Here is a 27951-nt window from a genome sequence, read left to right on the forward strand (position 1 = left end):
TGTTTATAAAGTATATCTAAACGTGTCTTGTATATGTGTACCCAAACGTTCTCTGATTTACCAGGTAAAAACGGAAATACCTTTTATTTTATGAGCCCAAATGTTGTGTCTATTTGTACCCAAACTTGTTGGCTTTTGGATCAATGTGCCAAACGTTCAGCCCCCAAATTGTGCTACTAACTTGAATAAGAATTATAGTAAAGCCAGTAAAGGTATCAGGTAAGTATGGGCGTGTCCACGGGGGGTGCAGTGCTGAGGGCATGCACCTGCACCCCATACGATTTTAGGTGGCACCATGAACTAAGAAAAATTGTTCAAAAGTAGGACTAAAGCACCTTAGCTCCCTGGATACGCATCAAGTTGCACCCTATGCGTCAAAGATCTGGACACGCCTATGCAGGTAAGTGCTCAGAACACATAAACAATACAATGTGCGTCTCTACCAAATTAAAACACCAAATGTAAGTATAATGTAACCATCGGAAACATTTCCCCCCTCCCACACATCACCCTTCTTATTACCCTCTCACATAAATACCACAAATAAAAAATATTTAATAAATTATTTAACTAACTTTCTAAATTTCAATCATAACATTAATGTACACAATTTATTTATAATAATGTGTAAAACATTTAAAAAATAATAAATTTTGTCTAAAGTGGCTAAAATCTATCCCAAAATATAAATATAACAAAAACACGTAGAAGATTAGATAACACTACATTTCATCAAACTCACATTTCAACGGAACTACCAAAATACATTGAACAGTGTAAACAATAAACAAACTAACCTTGCCATCCTATTTAACGTAATGTGATGATTGATACGCGAGATGGAATGTGAAATGGTTTAACGTATGCCAACAAAAAATTATATTCGTTTGGTCAGTCGATATTTGTGTTTGATTATTACCACGAACTAAAGTAGGTACTATATCACAAGTATATTTCATGTTATGTTTTTTGATATTGCTATTTGATAAAAATATGTATTTTACCTTAAGTAATATAGTAGATTAAATTTTTTTTGTCGAAAACATTGTATTTAGAAATATTGTGTGTAGAAAATTAAATCATATACGAAAACGCTATAGTTTTATTTCTCCACGAATAATGTTTTTGAACAATGAAAGAATAATGAAAAACCATTATTCATAGGTAGTTAAAAAATATAATTTCATCCAAATTTGAACTTCCTACGCACATGAAAAATTAATGTAATTTTCGGTAAACTTTTTTTTTTGTTATTAATAAAAAAACTTATGAATATTGAATTTTATTTTTAAATCTTGTATACAAAAATAAATGTTCAAGATTTTACGAATTTCATCAAAATTCTAAATTTAAACACTTATAAGAAACTAATATCGTGAGTGTATAGGTATTATTTTTTAAATTGATAATTTAAAGACATGAGAAACATTGTAATATATTTTCAAGTATTTTTACCCATGAAAGAATGTTTTATTCATATAAAACTAAAAAAATTTAAGATTTTTAAATTATATCATATTGTGTAGGAAATACTATCATAAATATTTTGTGAACATTTTTAGTGTACATGTATTCGTTTTTGAGTAACAAAAATGGATTTGTGTGAAAATTCCCGGTGTTTCTTAATTATCTTGTTGGTTTTTTACCATTATTTAAAAAAAGTACTAGGTAGATATACATTATTACAAGCTAGATCCAATCAGAAGCCACCTTCAAAGTTGAAAATCAAAGTATTCTTTTGATTACCTACTTATCACTAGGGCTGGGATTTGTATATAAATACATATTTTTACTAAAACATGATAAATTAAGAATTGGAAATGATAAATTCATTTCACGTGATTTGCAATAAAATAAAATCTATTTTATTTTACATGTTTTTACATATTTCGTCATAAATACATATTTTTACATTATTTATAAAATGTCTGCTTTTTGTTTACATATTTTGTAAATTTTGACAATTTCGGTGGTTTAGTAGTATATAATACATTTATACTTCGATAATAGTATACTCGTAAAAATTGTAAGTGTATAATATTATAATGCATAATGCATATTATGGGAAATAAGTATATGAAAGTATTAGTTAAATATTAATAACTTGATTATAGTTTATCTTATTTGTTTCTGTTTGATAACTTTACATTAATGGTCTTAGATTATACTTTATAATTTATATTCAACAATTATTAGACAAAATATATTTACGAATTTTCAACAGAGTCAGTACTTGCGTTCGCGTAGTTGTAAAAATATCTTTATATTTTATATTTTTTAAATTAAATTGATTAGAAATTAAAAACAATTAATTGTATATTATTCAAAAAATATTTAGAATTTTTTTTTAATTTTACACGTTAACATAATTTTAAATTTTTCTTGTTACATATTGTTTATTTTATACTACATATTTTGGCCATTTTAACTACATATATATATACATATTTTTGGTTTTTTATTACATATTAATCCCAGCCCTACTTATCACGTATATACATATAAAAAACACACACACGTCATCATTGTAAAAAGATACATGCATTGCTCGACGCTTCGCTTAAAATTTAAAAGTAAAGGTATAGAATACTAGGTACCTGAAATTTTAGTTGAGGTACTCAATCCGCTTGTCTCTCCACAAAACACTTGACTTTAATTTTTTATTACACATTTTTACATTTTATTTTTTTTATATTATTTATATCAGTGATGCCCGTCCTTTTTTTCTTCGGTTCCCCGCCAAATATAAATTACAAATAATCACAATTATTATTTAAATCGGAAATTATATTTGACTTGTCTTTCTTATCTATTGTTGACTATTAAAATTAATAATTTGATAAACTTTGATAGAAATACACAAATTATATAGTAGGTAACCATATTTTAGGCACCACTGGTTTATTATACCTGTATCTGTTTTTAACAAGGCCTTAACATTTTCAAAACTATTAGTATTTTCATATATTATGATATATTAGGCCTGTAAATTGGCTATCACGGTTTCACGAAAAAACAAATATGATTTTTTGTTTGGCTGAGAGTTAAATATGTAAGCCAATATATACCTACCTACTTTAAAACTAATTTATATACTTGATAAATTTATCTCTAATCAGTAATAATATTGGTCAAAAACTCAAAAAAACTGTTGTTTTAATAATACTAATATATCTATAATATAAGGAAAAAGAGTCATTGATATTTGACAAAACAAACACAATGATATCTTGAATAATATTATGATATTGCACTATCGTATTACATACGTATTTTTAGATTATAAATTACATGAACTCAGTACCCCCAGCTATGGTCTGTTGTATATAGGCACCTATCTAATGTTTGTACAAATATTTTACTGTTCGTATATGCGGGACAAAACGACCTGTGGTGAAGTTCAAACGTTTAGAAAAAAAATTCGCTAACGATATTTACCAGGAGACCACACATCACCTGGTTAAATATAGTATGTTGTATGTTTTAAAAAAATTAAAAAAAAAAGAAACCGTTTTTGTTCGTAGATACAGCACCGACGATGATTCACGTTTCCTAAACTGTGCGACGATAGTGGCTGGCAACGAGGGGTTGTAACGTTATACACGCATGAGTACGAAAATCAATATAATATATATATATACTTTTTCAGAGCCACTACAGAGAAAATCCGTATTTATTTAAACGCGTTTGGAAAACGAGAAACTGCCCATCGGTGATTACGGTGCGTAAAATCAAAATAAAATGAATAATACTGATGACGTTTAGGTAATATTAATAATTTACATAATACATACGTAAATAGTAAATATCAATGACAGCCGAAACGCGTTCGATTTTTTTTTGGTTGTAAATGTCGACAGTGTCGTGATCGTCTGACACGACGAAATGAAAACCAACATAGGAAAATCCTTAGTTGTATGCTTGTGCGTGCTAGTAGCGAGTAGCTCGTGTTTCCAGAAGCACATCCAAGCACTGACAGCAAAAGTGAACAGACTATTTGGGAATGAACCTTCCGATGATGTCAGTTCTACGGCATCAGCGTGGAAGCCTAACGACAACGATGCACAGCCCGTTGTGTCAGAGTGCAACAACAATACTGACGACAGAAATTATTTGTTTGGTGTTGACTGGAGAAATGTGAGTTCCAGAATTGCAAACAACTGGTGGATAATTGCTGTGTCTTCTCTTCTTCCATTCATTGTCTTCTGGCGAATCCAATACAGTATGAGACACAGGGTAAACGTTTAACAGATACTAATAAGTTGCATTTAATTTTGTTCTAAACTTGAAATTATTTTCCAGCTTCAAGACTGGAAAAAATCTTTCATTCAAAAAGAAAAGGCGTATAACCGTTCCAGAAGACTAACACTACCAGATTTAACTTTGGCCAAACACGCTAGAAGAGAGTCATTGGCTGAATCAACACAAAAACTCACAAGTTAATATTTAAAATAAATACAATACCTGTTCAATACTAAGATTTTAATTGTTGTTCATAATATTTTAGGTCGGCCCAGAAAGATGTCTCAATGCAACATTTCACAGTTTAAGAGTATGAGAAAAAATTCATTTGAAAGAAATGAAGAACTGTTAGGGGACTCTAAGAGAGTTCACATAATTAGGCGTCGGCATTAATTGTTTATTTAGTACATAATTTAAAGTGTTTACATTTGTATCTTGTATGTATATGTGCCAACTTTATTTGAGTCAGTATGCACAAAATTGTTAAGTGAATTTTAATAAATATAAAAATGTTGAAAATTAAATACTTTTTTATAGGATTATTATAAAAACATAACTAATGGCATAAGTAATAAATTTTAATAAAAAAAATCACAAAATGTAATCTGTAAGAGCTAAAGTGCTGAGTATTGTTTTCAATTGAAATAGATACTTTTACAAATTTATTCATTAATACATAATTTAAATTTTGACTTACAACATTATTATCACCATCAAGAGTAATGTAAAACAATATAATATTAAACAGTCTGAATTACTCTCCCTTTGCTTTATCTTCTCGATAGTGCAGGAAGACAAAACTGAATATAAACACACCAAACATCATTGAAAAAGCACTTGAATAATATGGATATGCACTTAAGATAAATCTTTCATATTGAGTATGTTCCAGTGGAATAACAGACACCTACAATTTATACATTTATACATTTAATAAATGTAATTTCATTATACTTGATTACATGAATATAATATTATTTACCATAGTTGAGCTTCTAATTGCAGTAAATCCAATTCTATTGTATTCCACTTTGAATTGATACACTCCGTATGTATCTGGTATTTTAAATGTAAACTCGTACTTGCCATTTTTCATATTATTAAGATTTCCACGCCAGAACGGATCTATACGTACAAATTCAACTTGAACATCATTTGCGTCATGAGGGATCCATTTTCCATTTTCCCAACGTTCCAATTCCACCAAAAATACCTATGAATAAGAAAATTAAAAATTAATTCCTTAAAACTTATAATACAAATAATTATTGATATAAAAAATATTACAGCCATATCCATAATAGTGTAAGATGGTGGAGGTGACGACTCGCCCACTTTATGATGGTTTACAGACTTCACTCTTATCATACCTCTATCTTTTAATGTCCACAAAACAATGTTTGTAGCAACTTCTTGGTTTCCAGAAATATTATATGATTTTCCATCCTAATAAAATAATAAAATCTGTATCAAGACAACTAAATTAAAATATTTATAAAACAAAAACTTACAACTTTTTGTACGGAAGTCCTAAAGGCAACATCAGAAAAGAAGTACAAAGAACCAGAAAATACAACTCTAGCATTATTTCTTGCTTGCAAAGCAGCAATTAGTAATAAATCTTTGCCTGTTCCTAAAGAATACTAGAAACAACAAGACATTTTTATAGTTATAATAATATAATAGGATAATTGATTACTAATATTTTAATTTTATTAACTTACATCTTTAACAGGAAGGTCTGGTTTGTACGAATATGCAGTAGATTCAGCATGAAGAATAGGAAGTACTAAAGGATTTTTTGGATCCGTAATCACTGTAGTTCCTTCATATAACAGTGGTTTTTCATTACTCTTTCCAACAATTTCTTCAGATTTAATTAAGTTTGATGAACTAGTTACTACTAAAGTATGCTATAAAAATAAATATAAATACACAATATTAAAGTGTTGTATGAAACAAAAATGAAATACCAAATTTTAATTTTTAATAAATTTCTGCCTGAATGTAAACAATTGTAATGGACTTTATAAATAAACTAAATTCTTTTGAAATATTTTATAGGTAGCATTATTTACTCTACAATTCAAATAAGAAAAAATACATAGAAATATATTATTATTAAGGTTTAGGACTTTTAGTACTACAAATATTAAAATATACTATATTATATGATCATCAAAACATAAAAATATACACTGAAAAAATTAAGATACGTATGTATTGAGTTTTATTTTTAAAACAATTAAATACTCACTTGATTAATATTACCTTTATTTACAGTCAAAAAATGTACATAAAAAAGTTCAGGTTAGAAAACAATTTAGTATTTGAAACATGTGAATAATTTATATTTTTGAAAAATATTTCATTTTTAAACCAGATTAAACTGAAGCAGACAATCATTTCTAAATAAAAAATCCACATCTTAATTGACCTTTTCGTATTTTAGTAAATAGGTATCTATCTAACATGTATGTACGCAAAGTTATACACAATAGCTTGGGATTATTACTATTTACTGTTAAGAGGACGTCGCACTAGCATGTATTGTCTTTGTCTTACACACGTACGGCATAGTAAATGTTCTTTCACCAGTTTCAATAGCTTGCTTTTAGGTTTAATATTTGAGTGAATTGACCTATTATTAAACTTTTAGGTAAGAACATTATCTGTGTTCTCTCATGGGTTTTATACAATATTTTAATTTTTAGGTGAATTATGAGTATGAAAAATATTAAATATTTGAAAATGCTTACAATTCACTTAAAAATTAAAATATCTTACATAACCAACGAGAGAACATAGATAATGTTCTTACCTAAAAGTTTAATAATAGGTCAATTCACTCAAATATTAAACTTAAAGGCACGCTATTGAAACTGGTGAACAAACATTTACTATGTCATACATGTGTAAGACAAAGACAACACATGCCAGTGCGACGTCCTCTTAATAGTTAATTAATAAAATGAAAACTAGTGCTGAACATTATTCATCAAAAATTTTGAGAATATGCAAAATAAGTATAATAACATTATAATATAAGGTAATATAATAAATTATCTCTAAAATTTGAGAAGTAAAATGTCATATTTTAATCATCCATATTCTAATATTCTAAAACATATTTAATATTAATTATACATCATTCAGCTATGTTTTGGTACATTCAATATACACATGCAAATTTATAAGTTTAAGCCTAATTGTGTTTATTTAAAAAGATTAAATAATTTATTCACAGCGAGTTTTTTTAAAACCCACATGAAAAAATTTTAATATACAAAGATAAACTTTTATCAAAACATTTAATTAAATAAACCGTTGAAAATTTAAAATAAATTTTATAATAATTGTTGAAGATCAAATTTTTAAGTTTGGTAACAGGTAATAAACACTTAAATATTTACCAAATATAGGGGTATGTTTTCTATACCATAAGGTTTTCAACTAACTTTTCAGACCAACATGTATAAGTCATTTACATGATTTCAGTTATATATGCAACTAAATAATCAAGTTTTAGAATAAATATTTCCAGTTCAGTTGTATACTTAACGGTTAACGGGCATTTAAATAGTAAGACATATTAAAACTTGTATCAAATATTTATGGTTTATCAGGCATTCAAGTTAATTTTAATACCTAAAAATTTATATACTAATTTTTATTACTTTTCCTGAATCACTGGCATCAAAATTCAAATGGTCAATCAAGGATGAATTTTCTTCAGTAACTTCAAAACCACATTCAGCAGCTAACTCTCTCAGAGCAGAACCAGTAGACACACCACCAGTGAACAAAACATTGCCTAAAATGAATAAAGATTCTTATTAAATGATTAAGATTATTTAATAATTAATAAGTCTTACCTCCATCGTCAATGAATTGAGTAATTGTTTCAATATTGAGAGATCCACCAAATTCTTGGACAGTTGGCGCAAAAATAATTAAATTTTCATAAAAGTATTTTCCATACTTAGAAAGTACTAATGTAGGGTCATCAGCTGATTTGAAAGTCAAATGATATCCTCTTTCTAATAATTAAATCAAAATATAACTAATTATTATTATATTTTTTTTTCATAGAACATTTTGGTACATATAAGTGGTTAGGATTTATAGAATTGAAAATGCTATAAATATTCATCATAATATTGCCTAAGTATCATTAAGTATGCAATAAAACATAAAAATATATACAAATATTTTTTTTTATTATTACTTATTATTTATTATTTAAAAATAGCTTATTTATTGTGGTTACAAACATTTTGAAAGCATCATATTTTAATGTTTAATTATTGATCAGAATCCTGAAAGATTAAAACAAATTATCTATTATTTCAAAAAGAACACTTAAATCTAACATTTCCAAAATATGCAAGATAACATTATAAGTTCCACTTCTTTGTATAGAAAAATTAATTTTAAACTTACTCTACTATTTTTAAGCATTTTCTATAAAATGTTAACAGAATAAATATAACATCCATTAATGGTTTAATTTGAGCTCAAATATTGTGACAAAACATGTACAATTGTTTAATATTTCTGATCCAAGATATTGGAGCACTTTTCAAATCAATCATATTTTTAACCGAAATTTAATTGTCATATTACTAGATGAATCACAATAGCCAACTAGCCACCGTGAATTTAAAAAAATGAAATTTTACCTTTGAGAGTGTTAAACAGAATGGAATGTGTCTCTTTGATGACTAAATTGTTGAGAAGGACCAGCGTCTCTTTGGACGCGCTGGCGAACGCAGTAAGGCTTAACGTTAATATTGAACACACGTAATATTTAATTAACATTTTGTAAAATAAAATTACTCAACAAATCAAATAGGAGTAAAGAATAACTCTTAAGTAAATAGCAATCGATAACAAAAAAATAAATTATAAATTAATAAAACAAAACATCGTTTACGATGAATTCGTTTTGTGACTTCGTGTATTTGTATAATACAGTATACACTTTGATGACTTGATATTGTGACGAAAGACGATTACGATTGCTAATTGACAACAAATACGCCGATAACGCGTATCACAGAACGCCACGATGCCGGCATAGTACAGGGAGCCAACACAATCGTTTAATCAAGCATGCCAACGTTAAATAAATTTGAAAAACAATTGTATCACATAATAGATGAAAAAGAATTTCTGAATTTCATCTATTTTGTAATAATAATTATACCGCAGAATAAATGAAATTTCATTATTAATTTATTCTGTCATTCTGTGATTGTACACTATAACCAAAATACTATATATAGAGTATATTTTGCTGTAACCTAACCTTGTGTTTTCATTTTATTTAGAAATAATTTTTTTTTTTTATTAAAAACTCTATTTATTAAACAACTTTTTTTAAAACAGTTGTTTAAAAAAAAAAAAAAAAATAATTATAGATACTTGAAATTGTCATCAAATGATTATTAAAACATTTTCAAATAAAAATGAATAGCCATTTTTGATCTATTTATAAACGTTGGAAACTGTTAGTTTTTTTAGATACTAAAAGAAGCCTGAAAAATCAATACAAGTTTCATAAAAATCTTGCTTATTGAGCTATAAAAAAAAGTTCAGTGTAATTTCACAAATATTTTTTTATGAGCGTCTAAAGTTTAAATGTTAACAAAAATGGATATTTATACTTCTCATACGTAAAATCACAATTCCACAATTTGTTTTTACAAAGCAATTCATAATAATATAAATTGTATAATTTTAAAACTTCCACTGTTCATTAAATTAGCTATCCTCTGGTTTTTCTTTGGTGTTTTTGTTGACTACCCGGTATTAGTGGGTGTATCCAAATTGGTTCCGGGTTGTTACAAAGGGTGTATCCAAGTTGGTTCCCGTGTTCCCGTTGTTAGATATTTATCATAATATACACTATCATGCATAAAACTAGATATTTTTAATTATATTTAACATTTTTAATCTATTAGTCTGATTTTTTAAATTTCAGATGTATGGTTAGAATCTATACTGTACAGCACTTCGATTAAATAGTTATTTAGTTCATTAAATCTTATTGATTTCCTATCATAAATTATGAATAATATTAATAATCTTACTATCATAAAACTAATAAAGTTATAGTAACTGTTAAACTGCATACAAGATAATATTATAACTATAATTAATTGTATAAATTAAAATAATATATATAACATAATATATTACTTGTTTTATTTATCTATTTATCTATACTATTTTGAATATCCATAGTAAATACACTGAAAAATTGTTTAACTAATAAACATCATGATATATAATAACTAAAAAGATAATATTTTATTTTGTGTTAAAATTATTATTATTACAATGATCACAATTAAATTGACTCAGTCATATCAAAGACAACAAACAATTTAAAAGATAATAAAAACTTTGTTAACAAAGAATATTTTACATTAGAAGGAACATAGTAGTTGAAAGTTGATACAGCTTTTAATGAATTTAACCAATGTTAAATTCCATCATTTAAGTCTAAAGTCTTCATTTGTGGAACTAACCACCTATTTCTATAACTATGCATTCCATTACAAAATATGTTGTGCACAGGTCTCACTGGCAATGGATCCTGTGATAAAATTCAACATTTATTAAAATATATTAGATAAACTATAATATAGTTATCAAAATTCAATTACATCTTTTCCATAAGGTGTTGGTGTTTTAAGCGAAATAATTCGTTCATTTTGATCAATAAAAGCTCCATCTTCAAGTAATCGTAAACATATTCTGGCTATATTTAATGAATCATCTAGGCCACTATGAGGGTTGCCTTCAAATTGCATATCCAAGAATGTTAACATCGCATTTAAATTGCAAAGAACTGTATGCTAAAAGTAAAATGTATTCATAAATATTAATTTAATATTATAGGAAAATAGAGAATTACACAAGGGGTATACACAAAATAAATTCTGTTTGCTTCTATGGGGCAAAGGGATTTTTCTTTGCCGAAGATTCACATGAGTGATCCTTCCTTGAAAAGAACAAACAATCTTGGTGGCTATTAACATGCAAACTTATGTCAGGAAAAGTCATTGATAGGGAAAATTTACGCTTCACACCAATCACTAATCTTTTTCAGTGATTGTACTGAATCTAGATAATGGCCCAAGTGAGGAAATTCATTTCAAACATTTGTTATGTTCTAGAATTTATGGAGTTAACTTCTCTAATCAGTAATAACATGAGGCAATACCTAAATTTTCCATTACAGCCGAAAAAGCAACCTACAATTAATGCAATGGTGACACCCATCTCCAAAGGCAAAAAAATTCAAAATTATGAATTCAACAACATAAATTATGGTTTCTTAATTTTAAAACAAAAATTCTTTATTGATTTTCTGATTGTGGGGGAGGGGGGAGAATGTATAAATACGCAGACAACTTACTGTGAAACATCGAAGAAACTAGAGGTTGTTTATCTCGTGTGTATGTCTTATTCACAATAACACTCAGCTTTATGTCACTATCTCAGGACTGAACTTTTGAATAATCCTGATTCCTGATCCCTTCTACTATAAAATCCTGATTAAGTGCCTATGGACTATTATTTATTTACCAATAGAAGGATTAATTATAAGAAATTCACTACCAAGATAACTAAGAAGTTATTGAGCTGGTAAATTGACCAAAGAAGGTAGCAAGAAGTTTCTATAAATACGAGTTTTTAAAGTTTATTTCCAGGTAGCTATAATATATTGAAGTAGATACTTTAATAATTAGCAATTACATAAAAAAAAAATAATAGATAAACCTAAATATATTTCATTATTTTTTTTAATATAAAATCAATATTTTGAAAATAGCTAATAATTATTTTGAGTATACACCACTTGTAGGTATAACATTATTATTTATATTATTACTTCATTAGTGTATAAATTACCTTAACTTGTTTGGTAAAATAAAATGATCTAAATACTTTTCTTATATTTATCCATCTGGTAGCAAACTTTGGATATGGAATTTCTGACATCTAAAAGTCATATGATCTTAATATTTGTCGAACAAAATAGTTTGTAAATAGTAAAATATTTTACAGTTCTTCACATATATTTTAATCAAAAATTGAATTAAGACTTACTATACACTGTCCATAAAGAAACCGAGCCATATCAAATGGACCATCAGTAACAATAGAAAATCTGTGTTTAATTCCAAGTTCATGTTCTTCTAACCATTTATTAAATTTTTTCAAACATAATTCAAATGAATCAGCTTTATCGATTTGATCCTAAAATTAAAATTAGAGAAAAAAATTCAGAAAATATGGTAATAATACTATTATTAAAATGTTATATTATTGATTTATAATTAAAATAATTATTAGTTTTAATTAAATGTTCAAAGGCGTGAGTAATTTTTCCAGTTTCACCTCAAACTTGATGAAAATTTTCAATACAACAGAATTTATCTGTAAAACCACACCTTCTTACCTGATCGTCCATACTCATTTCTATGAGCATTACAGACTACTCATTAAATATCTAATTGAAAACAGCATCAGTTTTCATTCATACCAGCAGTATGATAAGCGTCCATTACGGGTGGTGATCCGCAATCTCCACCCTTCTACCTCTACTGAAGATATAATTACTTCTCTATCGGAACTGGGACACCAGGTTACCCACGTTCATAACATTAAGCGCTCTTCCGATAAATCACCTCTACCTCTATTTTTCGTCGACCTCAAAATAGCCACCAACAACATGGATTTATATAAAATCGAGTATCTATTGCACACCAAAATTGTTGTCGAAAAGCCCCATCCACGTAAAGGCCCACCTCAATGCCATCGTTGTCTGTCTTACGGGCACACTCAGGGTTACTGCAACCACATTCCACGATGCATCAAATGTGGCGAAGAACACAGATCTGACGTATGCACTATGTCACCAGAATCTCCGGCCAGGTGTGCTTTATGCCAAGGTAGCCACCCTGCCAATTACAAAGGCTGTCCCGTTTATGAAAAACTTAATTACAGACCACCTCGTCGTAAACATTTCATATCTACTCCCAAATCTCATACAAACTTCCTTAAATCCACCTTAAATTCCAATACCGATAAACCATCATATGCCGAAGCCACTTCCTCCAATCATAACCATTCCCACCTATCTCCTAATATAGAAACTTTATTTACATCTTTTATTACCGAATTCAGTGCAATCATAAAACCCCTCCTGTCTCTCCTAACGGCTTTATTAAATAAAGGTAATTTGTAATTCCATATACCGTTATACGTCCACCATAATATATTGTATCATTTCATTTTATATTGTTATCTAATCACCAAATTATCTAAATTATGCTATAATTAAGATTCTATTTATTGTAAATCTTTTATACATATATTATATATTGTAATAACTGTCGAACTATAATAGTTATATACTGAAAGTTCTAAATAATAAAAAAAAAAAAAAAAAATTAAATGTTTAAAGTATTAACCTTAGATTAGGCTCCTAACCTAACTTATTTAATGTAAAAAATCTAATTAAATGAAAAAATCAACAAAATAGTACTCAACATTTTTAATGAGAATATTACAATTTTGAAAATAAATATTTTTAGGTACTTTTTATATACAAAATGATTTTTTAAATGTTTTTAAATCCATTGTCTCAAAACATTTATTTAGAAAAAAAAATTAAAAAATAACAATAGATACTGTATTTGCTTTTTTTTTGGTATAAATAGATTGAATTTTTCTGGAATAATGTATATCCTAAGAATTAAAGAGGCAGAAATAAAAACATACTTACTTGAGTTATACCAGTTAATTTAATGCAAAACTCAGATAGCTTTGGATTGATTGTTGGTTTTACAAATGCTTGAAAATGATCAACTATTTTTCGTTTTTTAGCATCAACCAATACAGCTGGGAATTCTATGATTTCAAACCTAATATATGAATTAGACAATAAACATACAATTTAAACAAAAATTATAATCATAGATTCTATTAAATTATTTACACATACATGAAAATATGAATTTAATATTTTTATTAAATTTATTTACATTTAATAAATTTTTTATTTTTGGCTTTGATCCGATAAATACAAAGCTTACCTCCAATAGACTCCCGGGTCTAACCATTTTTAATATAACATTTCTATCTCAACCTTAATCTATCTAAAGAATTTTTTTCTATAGTATCTACTTCTATCACCTAACTGACTAGGGATCCATGTTGCGCCATTTTAATTTTAAATTATTATTTACTACTACAGTGCCTATTCAATAAAGTAGGTACTTATTAATTTACAGTTAGCTTTAATAAATTAAAAACCTGTACCAAGAATAATTTATAACTTCCTCATAGAACATTATAATTAAAAAAAAAAATTACAAATAGATACAAAATGGTCATAATAAATTAAGTTTTTTTTATACTAATTCAATTTTTTAAGATCATAAAAATGTATTGATGTACCTACTTCAAGGTTTACCAAATAATTAAATTTTTGAAAGAAATTAAGACACTCTTAAGAGTTGAGAAATAGTATTTGTTATTTATAAAACTATATATTTTAATTTAAACTTCTCTAGGTAGGTATATACTTAATAGGTATATCTAATTAAATTACTGTTTTCTATATTATCAAATATATTTTGGAAAAAGGAAAGTTTATTATATATTAACTTACTTGTAATCAGCAGGATTATTTTCAGTACATGTTGCTTCAATATCAATAACAACAAAAAATGGAAAGTAAGTTGCTTCAGATTCACAGATTTTAGCTTTGATCAGTGCTTGCATTCTATAGTGGTTTTTTAAACGTTTTTTCAAAACATCTATTTCACCGTCAGTATTGAGCTTTTTATTGTTCATTATACTTATCAATTGACGTCTTTTCATACGGTTTATTTTTCCATTAACCGTTGCCAAACGTTGGAACATAGGAAGATGTTCCAGCGGTATCCTACGATTATCACAGTCAAATTCTTCATTGTCAGAATCAATATGACTGATCATATTATCATCCATATTCGAATCGCTGTCACTTTTCGATATTTGCACTGACTAACTAAAACAGCATTCCATAAAAACAAAAAATTAAAAACTAGTTAATTAAAATAGCTACTTATCTAGATATCAAAATGTAAAAAAAGTAAATACAAATTTGAAATACTTTACTTTCATAGATTTTGAGACAAATCTAATAGACGTTCGTCAAAATAATGGGCAGTTTTTCGATTTTTCAACCAAACAATATGAGAAATAATAATTAACTACTTAAACGGAATTCTATAATCTGTATTTAACAAAATATCATATTTATTGTTATTCTCATTATAAATTACAATATTACTTATCTTTGAGGCCAAATATGTGTCATGAGTGCAGATAGCAGGGCCGAATATTTGAAATCATGATAAAGTTTTTCGTAAGCGATAACAATTTTATTGCATTGAAATAATTATTTTGGTATTCTTGAAAAGAAGTGTGACCGAAAAATAGATTAACAGAATAAATTAAATCTATTCTGTGGTATGACTGTAATTAAACGAAAATCACGAATTAAAATATACCTACCTACTTTAAAATAATATTATATATTTTAATTCGTTACGAAAATCATTTGACTATTTTATCGACTGGGTAAAAGTCTGTGATAAGCACAGACATATCAAATTATCAAACATCATGTCTTTTATTCCTAAATATTATGTCAGATAATAATTTGTGAAATATCATATCAACAATCAATTAATACAATTAAAACCACTTTAAATTTGTATATCTTGTACAGTTATACTCCAATACTTGAGTATCTATTGACTATTGAGTACTACCGCATTGTAGTATTTTGTACATTTGCACTGTTGTGTTATTATTTTTTAATTGCAACGAATAAATTTTAGAGATGCAGTGGGTAACCTAACTAGAGCAGTAGAGCACGGATTTCTAAGCAAATGCATATTTTTTTTCAATTTCACATCTTTGAATTTTTGTCTGTTATCTTTAAGAATCATAAAAATTTGAAAATATTGATGACATTTTTTTGCATATTTCTGCTTATTTAATGGTTATTGTATATTTTTGATATTTTTACTAAATTCAAAATCTATTGCATATTGAAGCGTATAACAACTCTTGTATCTTAATAATAGATTACTATTATAAAAATAAAAATAAAAACATAAATATAAGTAAAAAAATATATATAAAGTTTTTTTTTTTTAAACAAATGCTTTTTCCAAATTTTTATGTCACTAAACTTCTGAATTAAATTTAAAAAAATCAGTTACCTATATCCTTTTTTGTAGAAAGATAAATAAATAAATAAAAAAATTTTTCTTGTGAAAAAACGTTCCTTTGACATTTTTAATCAATTCTAATTTTGAATTAATGCTTTACCTTTACGCTTCAGAATTGGAAGAAAATTGGGAAGTACAATAGTAAAGTCGTAATGAAATGAACATAATATATATTTTTAGTAACATTTCTTTCTAATTATTTTTATAATTTCATGTACCTATATCTATAGCCATATTGGTATAACAAAATGTTTCAAAAGAAAATTTATAATATATTTATTTACTTTATATAACTTGAAAAAAGTACAATTTCTTGTTTTATAGGTATATTATATTAGTATCATCGATTACTTTATCTAATATCTTCTTCAATGATGAAAATATCAGCAGGAGTCTCAGATAATAATTCTGAGCCCAAATTCATAATTTATTCAAAAATATTGCAATCATTATCGTATGGATTCATTTTCTTATCTAGTTCAGTAACTAAACGACCTGTTTTATTTTAGTATAAATATATAGTTACAACCAAATGTTTTTATTTTGAAAATATTTGAATTATTTGTTTTGTATAATGACGATTTTGTTTATGTATTGCACTATTGCTTAACTTTATTTTAATAGATACCTAACATTAATTATCCATCGCATGAATAGTAAACATATTTGTTGTGATACTTATAAAGATTTTATAAAGCCTTATTTATCTATTAACTATGCTGAGGCTCTATTTAAGTTGGGTTCTGCGAGTTGTAACTCAAGAAGTACCTAGATTTCATTTAAATCGTGTTTCGACTGCTGTGAATTTAAATAAAAATAAAAATAATCGGAATAATATTATAATAAGGATATTGGGTATATCCACAAACAATATGTACTTTTATACACATTATAATATTACTGCAGTAGACACCGCTTATAAGATTCACTTTGGGACCAGCACAAAGTGAATCTTATAATCGAATGAATCTTATAGGTGAAGTGGGAAAAAAAAACAAAAATTTTGATTCCATATTTATTAATTTTATTTTTCTACATACCTATTTTGCTTTTATTTTAATTTACTTAAATTAAATATTAACCTATTAGTGAATAAATGAAAATAATTATGATTGAAAAATTAAAATTATTACATATTAATTAAAACTTATAGATTATGTATGTACAATGTACATACTTATAATTTATGTAAAAAATGTATAACTTTGGTTAATTTCGAATTATGTTTTTTTTTATTATTTTTTTTTTGTACATACACACATTATATAGCATGAATTCAAACCAGTAATAAAAATATGTAATTTTTGAACACCAAATTATTTTTAAATTTTAACCAAAAATTTGTACTTTCTGCCATTTTTTTTTACGAAATTTGAATCTTATAACAGAATTTTTTATAATGTATTTAGATACGTCCGATCCGTTTCAAACAATTTTGATTCTAATAAGTGATGGCTTAACCTTATATCCGTGATGAGTCTTATAAGTGGCGTCCACTGTATATATATATATTTAATTTGATTCAATATTTCTACTTGCTCCGTAAATGTATTGTCTCGACTGCAGCTAGATCTCTAATAGACGTTAACTATTATTTTTTAATTACTTTTAATTATTTATTATAGACTTATAGTTAAAAATTAATAATCAGCTATATGCCAATATGTTTGTATTAATTGTTTATCATTTTCTATTTAGTAAGTATACATGATATACTATTTCTTATTGAGTTGTTGTAAAGTAACTAATATATTCATGAATATACAATTTAAAGAAGTTATAGATAATATTATATTAATTTACTAAAACAAGACAATTTTTTTTATTCAATTGCTTCATCATTTTATACTTAATTTATTAAATTTATTTTGTTTTGAGTTTTACATAAAATGCAAATATTTGAAGACAAAACATTTTATATTAGCCGACATTAAAAAGTTTTCATTGTTGTTAAAAGTTTAATATAAGCGCTGTCAGGGGCCACAACGTTGAAATTTGTTTGCGGTGTAAAAGTTACCAGATTCATTAGGCCTTCAAGACTCGAGCTACGTTATACTCATTAAAAACTAAATCAATAAATAATAAATACATGAAGTTTAAATTGTGAATACGATGTTTCTATCAATTTATTAGCTTTTTATAAATTGAGTTTTTTTTTATATCGTACCGTAAATTTAAAACTTTTTTGTTTATATTGCTAGTTGAGTAGTTGATTATCGCAAACATTAAATAAAAAATGATTTATTATACGACTCTTTCATTCAGTTTCGGTGTTTAGCAAATATTCAACATAACTAATTTAAAAGAATTCTGTGTAAAGGCCAGACTAGTTGTAATTCAATAACAATAGATACAGAGTAAATGTCAGAAATGGTCATGTTATAAATAACAATATTTACAATTAATAGACAGCAGTACATATATAAGCACAGATGAGAACAGTTATTGTCGTAATACTGTAGTAGCAATAAGTAGCATATAAACTATAGCGTACCAAGTTAAATTGTTATAAGCACGCATGTAGCAATAAATCATCTTTAACAAATTACATCAGTTTACGGCGTTTGGACATTATTTTTCTTATTTAATGAAATCCTTCATTATTAATTATTATATACATAAGTATATTAACAATAATATCAACAAAAAAACATAATAACCTGATGATTAGCCTTTTTTGTAAATATATAACATGTACCTAAGTATACTTGTATTGCAATATTGCATTCATATAGTAATATAGAACGGTTGTATTTATAATTAATTATTAGGTGAATATGTTTTACCATTGATTATAAATACAATATTGTATACTCAATGGTTTTACGTACACACTTAGTATATACTTATCTTCCACTTTCCACTTATACTATTTGTGTTCTTCTTCTATTAATTAATGCCAAACATGTAGTATCAGGAATTGTATGTCTATGTGTTCAAACGTGTGTCTTGCCTACATGTTTTACTATTAACTCTCTTCAAAATATAGATTATTTCAAGATGTTTCTAATAATAATTTTATCCTTAAATTGTATAATAGGTGAATTGACTTTTTTATTAGGTAGGTAATAGAACTAAATTGTATGTTTGTAAAACGAAGTCAACATAATATTATAAGGGTTTAATGTCCTCTTAAGCGTAAAATATAGGTATGTCACCCCGACTCTACTTCCAACACTATCCAAGTTTGGAATATTTACTCAAAACTTTCACAAGATTTTGTTACAGTTACAAAATATAACCACGTTAACTTATTTTGTGCTGGAAGTTCAGAATTACAATTTTTAATAACGGTTGATATAGGGAATTATTTTTTTTAACCCAACATTTTAATGTTAATTTATAAATTTTAAATTAAAAATGTTATTTTCAAGAATAGGTACTGGGACACACACGTGGTGTAAAGATATTGTGGAATATTTGGTATTTCTGAGATTTGGGTTATCGGGAATTTCAAATTTTGTATTCAATTTAGTTACAACATTTTGTGAATATTTCAAGTCAATGTCATTTTGAAGGATATCGGGTGTTGGGGTAACTTCTTCCAGCACCCATTATTAAAAATAGGAATTCTAAACTTCCTTGTATGTTGTAAGTTAGTTTCTGTTAAACTTCGTTACGAAATGGTTACAATAAAATCGTGTAAGTTTCGTTTAAAAATTCCGAACTTGAGGCGCTGGCGTAACGTAACCGAGTAAAATACCAATAAACGCGTAAAAAAAATATAGAAGAACAAATTCTGTTAAAAATAATAAAATGATAATAATATTATAAACAGATTATAAAGATGTATGAATATGTACCTATATTACAAAAATTAAATTTTATTTATATTGAAATCTAAAAAGATATAATTTAAACAATTAAATATAATATAATAATATTATTATCACACCTAGGTAATCATGTGAATGTTTTCAGGTCCAGACCCTCCCCCCCAACATTTAAAAAACAATGCATTTTTAAATACTTTTCAAATATTATCATATTTTTACTAAATATGTTCGTTTCATTAGATAAATTTGCTAGCTTTATTCTCTTACTTGCATAATACATGATTATTGTTCACAATTTCATATGTCTTAATCAAGACTACGTCTTTGACACCTATGTCTTGGAAATTAGAATCATACCTTAACTATTTATATTAGGTATATAAACTACGCATTTACGTATAGATTATTAGAACTTTATTTTATTTTATTTTGATCTGGAGTAAGTAGTTTGTACTTGTACTTAACTATTAATTATACTAACACAATGTCCTTAAACAAGTTAAGTTTCGTTTTCTTTTAAGCATATATATATATTATATATCCATATGATTCGTCTAAATGAGAACTTGTATATTACCTAATAATCATTATAATTATGATTACATTATAATCATTATATTGTTATTTTATTTTAACACCGCTCATCAAACATATACAAATCAATTGTATTTGTAATTCAATTATAATGATAATTTGTAATATATACAAAACTATACGATGTGTATGGGTATACATAATATAAAACATTGTAACAATATAATAATGTAAAAATATCTTGTAAGTTACACTGCGATATTTATACCTATTGTTGGCTATTGTACACTTGTACACGTGTCTGTTCTCGCACATACGGATAATATGTGTTTCACGTGTATGTGTAATTGAAGAAACTTTGTTTAGTATTGTATTTAAATTGTAATAAAAAAAGCAACATAAAAAATTCCGTTCCCGACACCCTCGTCACTAGCGTCTTGTCGCGTCCCCATGTACGTCATGCGATATTTCTCGTATTGTTTGCGTTGTAATTATGGTAATAGAATTATGTGCATAGTTGTCCTTGATTGTCGCTGATTTTGTATTTGGTTTACGAGCCCCACAGTCGGTTCGGTGGCGTTGTATATATTATTATTATTATTATATATATATATAAAAAAGGGGAGTGGCGTGGCGGTGGCGTTCGCGAATTTCAAAGTTAACTAACTTCGGACTTGATTGAATTACCACGGGGTGCGGTGACGGGGCCACCCTTTTGACCGCACCCCTCGCAGCACTGTCGACCGTTTTTAATTGCAACGGCAAACACGGGTCGTTTAACGTTCGTTACATTTGCAAACGGCAGTGTGCCGCAGCGACGGGCACAGATAATGTACAAGGCAGGAGACAATCCTGCAGAACTAGTCGTCGCTACTGATATATTATGTAATATTATATATAATATATATATATACATTTATTTTTAAATTTCAAATATTAACAAAATGCACATAATATTATAAATAATATATTGGTAGATATACCAACAGCCAACAGGCAACCAGTAACAAGGCATAGGCATATAAAGTTATTTATTTCTTTAAAAATTATAATGCCTCATAGTAATTAGTATATAATATACCTACTATATAGTATATAGATATATTGTATATTGGTTCAATACTCGCTACGAGTAATAATAACTAATAATATAATATTAGACGATACGATGAATACTGCAGTTTTCTCGATGGTTTATTTTTAAGTTTTCACCGGTTTCCTTTTATCGTTTTTCAGTATACGTTACACGGCAATAGGACATAACAATGTATTATTTCTTATTATCTTCCATCATAACGTTGTATAATGTATTTATACCTTCGCATTAATATGTACAATACTACTGTAGGCATCATATGTATTATATTTTTATATGTCATTTAAGCATACAAGATATTCTTAATAATGTGTGTGGAAAAAATAACAAATCGGTATTTTTATTCTGATGAACGGTTAAAAATGTTTCACCGAAAAAACCATAATATACACAACAACCATATAAAATATACATTTATACTGTATATTATCATTTATACGCGGAAGTTTTATATCTAAACACACCACACGTTGTAGTTATGTGGTGAGAGGAAAAAATAATTATTAAAATCACATTATTAATCCAATTGTATTTTTTTTCGGATGGAATAATATGATTGGTAGAATACAAAACGAGTGCATAAATTAAAAATATACCAATAATATTTATTTACATTTTTTTTTTGTGATTTTAATATTTGATCTATTGGTCATAACTCATAATATATTATATGATCGAATATATTTGTGTTAAATGATATGTAAATTATATAAATATATATAAATTAAATGGTTCGAGAATCATATTACTAGAGCTCTAAAAAATTCTAATTTTGAATCGTATCATAATTATATTAAAATTTAAAATTATAAATCAAGTCATCATTATGATATATTGATAGTTATATATTATATTATAGGTTATTGGTATATAAATAATCAATGATATTATGAATAAATATTAAATCGAAATTAATATATAATTGTATCACGGCGTATCAAAAATAACAAATGTAATGTAATATTCTTGAAACACCGATATACAAATCGTATTATTCAATACCTCTCGTTTAACTAATCAGTAATCATTAATCAGTACATATTTATAATATAATTTATTGATAACTATATAAATAATAATTATTACATATATATATTAGTAGTACCTATTCAAATATTAACATGTATTATATTTTGGTAATTTAATCGAAGGTTTTTTTTATAGGTACTTAAATAAGTATTAAAAAATACTTGTGTAACATTTTTTTTTAAATTTTAATTAGCTACCATGAACATTTTTTTTATAGACCAGGTTAAAGTTGTTAATACTTGTTATCCATCATATTTTATTTGGTTTATGCATATTTGTTAAAATGTATTGTCTTGTTATTTTATAGATTAACGATGATATTATGTTCTGCACATTTTCTTTGTTCCAAATAGTAATTTAAAAATAAAAGATGTGTGATGTTTAACTTATTTTTCACAAAAAACAATAATATATTTTGTTAGCTAAAAATATCAGTTATACTACAGAACATTTTTGTACCATATAATTTCAGTAAAACATACATTTAATTTTAATAATATCGTGTACAATAATTATCATTTCTCAAATAAAAATATTTTCAGTAACGTAGCCAAAGAGTATATTATATTCCTGGTATTAGGCTTCACACAATAAATTGTAGTCTTACACAATTTATTCTAAATTTTTTTTCAAAGATCTTAATCATCGAAAAATGAATAAGTATAGTCATATTGTATGACTTGAATAATATATCGACTATCGATTAATTTATAATATAATATTATCTTAGCTGGCGTAATTGACAAGCTTAATATTAAACTAATAATATATTTGTTAATTTACCTTTAAAGCAATACAAGATTTTTTTTATTTAACAAACAGCATTTAATTCGATCGTGCTATCTATTTTGAAAATTGTATATAGTTAAAAATTTAAGAAAAGTAAAGTCTATTTTAGCACGTTATATCACATACATTAAGCGATATACATATATATTATATATTATGCAATCGTATTGCCAACGACTGTATTGTATAATGTATACAATCGGGATCTAACTTTTATATTTTGACATACAAAAAATATAATATCGGATTAAAAATACCTATACTATAAGATGAGATTAAAAACAAATATTTGATAAATGTCATCAATCTGCAGATCTGAACATGTAACGATCTAATTTAAAATAACGAAATTAAATCTAATTAACTCGGCGAAATATCAAATATTATTTAGACGTTCAATGTTAGTACTATTTTCCCCTGTCTAAGAGCAAATGGTCATCCATTTGTATTTGTAACTTTCACTTGCACAAGCGCATAACCAAGTTAACCAATGCTGCCCATAAAACTAGCTTCGCACAACTCACATCCTCTCCTCCACTCGGACACGCAATGGATCATCTATAGGGTGGTGTCACAATGGCATATAGCGCTCTATAGTCCGGCACCCTTGCGAGCCCCTGACCGACGCCACCTTGATCATCCAGTGGGAAGGAGGGGTGGTAAAATGAAATATATAAACGCGGAGTGACATAACTTGATAAAAATTGAGATGTATGGATGTCGTAAAAACGCCGGACCTTCCATAAAAATGGATTTCCGGCAAATAGCCTTTACCCACTTTCTGTTCAAAAACATTCGTATGGTATATAAGAGGGTGAAAAAAGTGCCCATTGACAGTATTTTACATGGATTAACGTCACCCGTAAAGAATTTTCAAAACCGATTTCCATAACTTTTAGTGCGTCATTTATTTATTATATTTGTAAATATCTTTTTCCATTTAAGTTTATTTGATTTCTTGACCTTTATACGAAGTGTATGAGTTATTATATGTACATACTCATACTATATATATATATATATATATATATAGGTATATTAATATATACATTATATATAGTTTATATTCTAAATGTTTTGTATCTTGTATGTATCTACTCGTATATATACTAGGGTCACTAGGAAACTAGCAAAAGAATTGCCTCATATACATGATTTCGTTTTCGTGTGAATAGTTAGTAGATGATTTCCCGATCATTTGAATTTTAAAACAAGACTCATCATTTTACATAATTTGTGTAATTGAATGTTAATAGGACTGCTTGATAGAAATAAATATTCCAAATGTATATGAAACCTATTATCTATTTAATGATACACAGACCCGTGTTAACCACCAAATATCAATATTATTGTTTACCAAAAGTCATAATATACTAATATATTAGTAAATTAGTAACTTTTGGTGGTGTCTATAATAGTATATAATTATTATGCATTATTATTTATTAAAATATGAAAAAAAACCAGTAAAATCAGTTTCACTAAGTTAATTTATATACATTGTAGAGTAAGTTTTGTTATGTTTGTGTACTATACTTTAACAAATATGTGTATATTTGTTTATTCGTACATTATTATTGTTTTAATGTATAGTTTATGCCAAAACGTTCAATAGTAGGCATTTTAAAAAAGCTAATGTATCAAACACAGTTAGATTTAATCGCCATTTATTTTCAACATTATTATAGTATTATAATAATATCTATATATAGATGGAAAAACTTATGAATAGACATTTCAGAAATGCTGTTTAAACAAATCCATAGTTGAGTGTACTGTGTAACTCAGTATAAGTAGATACGTCTAATTATAAAAAAAAGACTTTAGTAAAAATTCATCTAATTTAAATAATACCTAACAGAATCATACTTTGGGCAAATGCGCATAAAAAAGATTCCATTTAATAAATTAGGCGCTTAAAATAAATTAATTTATAAAGCAAATATATATTAGGTATTTAAATGATTATGGTACCTATTTAAATGCACTGTGTTATCAAATTAAATTCTACTTATTTCGAATAAAAATATTCACGAAACTAAATTAACAAGTTCTATTTTCTATACTAGTTTATTCGCTTCATTTAATGTGCTATGATATAAGTATTTATGTTTTATTAAAATTATGTAAGAATATATGCATACATAATTAATTATACACGATATACTCTTACACGGCCACAGGCATAATAGTATATATAGATAAAACAACAAATAATTTCGTTATACCAATAAAGCGTTGCCAAAATTAAGTTTGTAAGAGAAAGGTAAACTTATGAAGATTAAATGATGCTATAATCCAGTAGATTGTGTGAAAATCTTGGGGAATTCATCTTCTATAATATTTTGAATATTAATTTTACCAACATTTAGTAATTTAACTGCAGTTAATTAAATTTCATCTCAGGTTATAATATCCAAATATCCTTGTACATTTAAGCAAACAAAATAATACAAAAATCAGAATATTTAAACATATTAATTTATTATAATATTATACCTAACACTTACACACTCAAACTTAACTATTTAAGTATAAACATTTTGAAAATAATAATTCTATATTTTGTATATTACGAATGCTAAATAGGTACTTAATTACATAGTGTATAGATTTTTTGAAAGTTTTAAAATTATAATAGTTACAATGCAGATATTAAATACTAATAATATAGGCACTATTATTATAGTAGCTAGTATGTCTATAATAGCTAGGTAATTCAAATTAACTTTAATACTGCCGCATTGTGTTTAAATTACCAATAAGATTACAATACTTTCCGTTTTTAATTTTAATTTTAAATAATTAATATTTTCAAGTCTTTCATTAAACTTCATAATAATATAAAATTTAATTTTTACGAAGTATTCCGTCTATAGACAATTTACTGTGAAGTTCAAATTTTTTTTAGATTTAAAATCGGACATCGTTAATTTCTTCAAAACTTAAGATCTTTTGAGCTAAAATCGACGGCAGTAGCAAGGCTCCTTAACTGTGAAATTACTAATTAGTAGGCTCTCGATTTATAGTAATGACATAAAAACCTTTAACAATGATCAATATTAATATCAAGTTTATTTATATTTTATGAAATTGACGATTAAAAGAAAAAGTTTGTTGAATGTTAATTATTAAAACAATAAATATATAAGTATTATGTCTATTTTTAATTTGGTTGCCATTTTATATAATTATTATGTTAGTTTGAGAATCATGAAATTTTTGTTATTTTAATGTAATAAGCCAATACATGGTATATAACGTATATAATAATGTGGCCCAAACCAAATTATTTTTTTTTTTTTTTATCCCATTATTATTGATATTGCCCCTAACATACAGCTAAGAACCATTCTAATCTTCTTTTTTTTTTAAAGTTTTACATTATGTATTCTGAGTGGTGCGAGGGTAATTTTGGTGTATTATATGTAATGATGGGTTCTTTTTAAGTAGGTATCTAAATAATTTTTCAGGGCAATAACAATAATATCAAAAAGTTTATCGTAAAACTTTTATGGCTAGACATAGAACAGAAATTAAACACAGATATTATATGATTTACTTATAAAAGTAGTTTTTTCAATTTTTTTCATAGTTTATCATTTCTGAAAGAATCCTGAAAATTGTTAAAAGCAAGCAAACTCACGGTTTCTTTTAATATATTATATTATAATATATAAGCAACTACACCACCTTTTAGTAAACCAAGATCGATATGCAGACATATGTTGAATATGCTGAAGCCCACGTACTTCTTTGCGCAATTTAGTAAGATTTAGTTATGATTTCCAAAAACCAAGTTCAAATTAGGTCTAATCTGAAAGTATTTATATAATTATAATAAGTCTTACCTCAATATTTTTGATTAAATCATACGTACTGTCGTACAAAGTACGAATGCTCATATCTTGCTTTTCTTTAGTTTTTAATGTGTATTATGATATTATATACGTAGTATGCCTAAATAAGTTCATTAAGGTTACAATACATGTATATTGTACAAACATGTATAATATACGTACAAAGTCTATAACTGTATCTAAAAAAATATCTTACTATAATATGTTTAATATTTTTGAGTTGTTTTGAATATCGAATTGTATATTAATTGTGATTTGTGTCATCTATCATTTGAATCAATTAACCATAATAATAATATAGTCACGTTTCACTT

The 27951-nt window shown here is 26.2% G+C and overlaps 3 protein-coding genes across 4 annotated transcripts; 1 reads left to right on the forward strand and 2 right to left on the reverse strand.

The window, feature by feature from the left end:
- Nucleotides 1–3373: 3373 nt before the first annotated feature.
- LOC132921000 (uncharacterized) lies at nucleotides 3374–4766 on the forward strand. Of its 2 annotated transcripts, XM_060983789.1 has the most exons (5): nucleotides 3374–3587; nucleotides 3650–3765; nucleotides 3861–4236; nucleotides 4303–4438; nucleotides 4508–4766. In XM_060983789.1, the coding sequence occupies exons 3-5, from the start codon at nucleotides 3886–3888 to the stop codon at nucleotides 4633–4635; spliced, it is 615 nt and encodes a 204-aa protein (XP_060839772.1). In that variant the 5' UTR covers nucleotides 3374–3587; nucleotides 3650–3765; nucleotides 3861–3885; the 3' UTR covers nucleotides 4636–4766. The 2 variants fall into 2 exon arrangements, with proteins under 2 accessions (XP_060839772.1, XP_060839771.1); XM_060983788.1 differs by having other exon boundaries at nucleotides 3377–4236.
- Nucleotides 4767–4799: 33 nt separating this feature from the next.
- Nucleotides 4800–9253, reverse strand: LOC132920999 (dolichyl-diphosphooligosaccharide--protein glycosyltransferase 48 kDa subunit). The gene is made up of 8 exons (XM_060983787.1): nucleotides 8925–9253; nucleotides 8118–8282; nucleotides 7920–8056; nucleotides 5967–6155; nucleotides 5754–5885; nucleotides 5530–5688; nucleotides 5225–5455; nucleotides 4800–5149 (listed from the first exon to the last, which is right to left on the reverse strand). Exons 1-8 carry the CDS (start codon nucleotides 9061–9063, stop codon nucleotides 4997–4999), a joined length of 1305 nt encoding a protein of 434 aa, XP_060839770.1. The 5' UTR covers nucleotides 9064–9253; the 3' UTR covers nucleotides 4800–4996.
- A 1280-nt stretch (nucleotides 9254–10533) lies between these two features.
- Nucleotides 10534–15702, reverse strand: LOC132921927 (3'-5' exoribonuclease 1-like). Its single transcript, XM_060985173.1, has 7 exons — nucleotides 15427–15702; nucleotides 14936–15316; nucleotides 14048–14186; nucleotides 12367–12516; nucleotides 12169–12258; nucleotides 10917–11108; nucleotides 10534–10846 (listed from the first exon to the last, which is right to left on the reverse strand). The coding sequence occupies exons 2-7, from the start codon at nucleotides 15274–15276 to the stop codon at nucleotides 10733–10735; spliced, it is 1026 nt and encodes a 341-aa protein (XP_060841156.1). The 5' UTR covers nucleotides 15277–15316; nucleotides 15427–15702; the 3' UTR covers nucleotides 10534–10732.
- Between the last annotated feature and the right edge of the window lie 12249 nt (nucleotides 15703–27951).

This window comes from Rhopalosiphum padi, chromosome 2 (genome assembly GCF_020882245.1).
Source record: "Rhopalosiphum padi isolate XX-2018 chromosome 2, ASM2088224v1, whole genome shotgun sequence".
Lineage (NCBI taxonomy): Eukaryota > Metazoa > Arthropoda > Insecta > Hemiptera > Aphididae > Rhopalosiphum > Rhopalosiphum padi.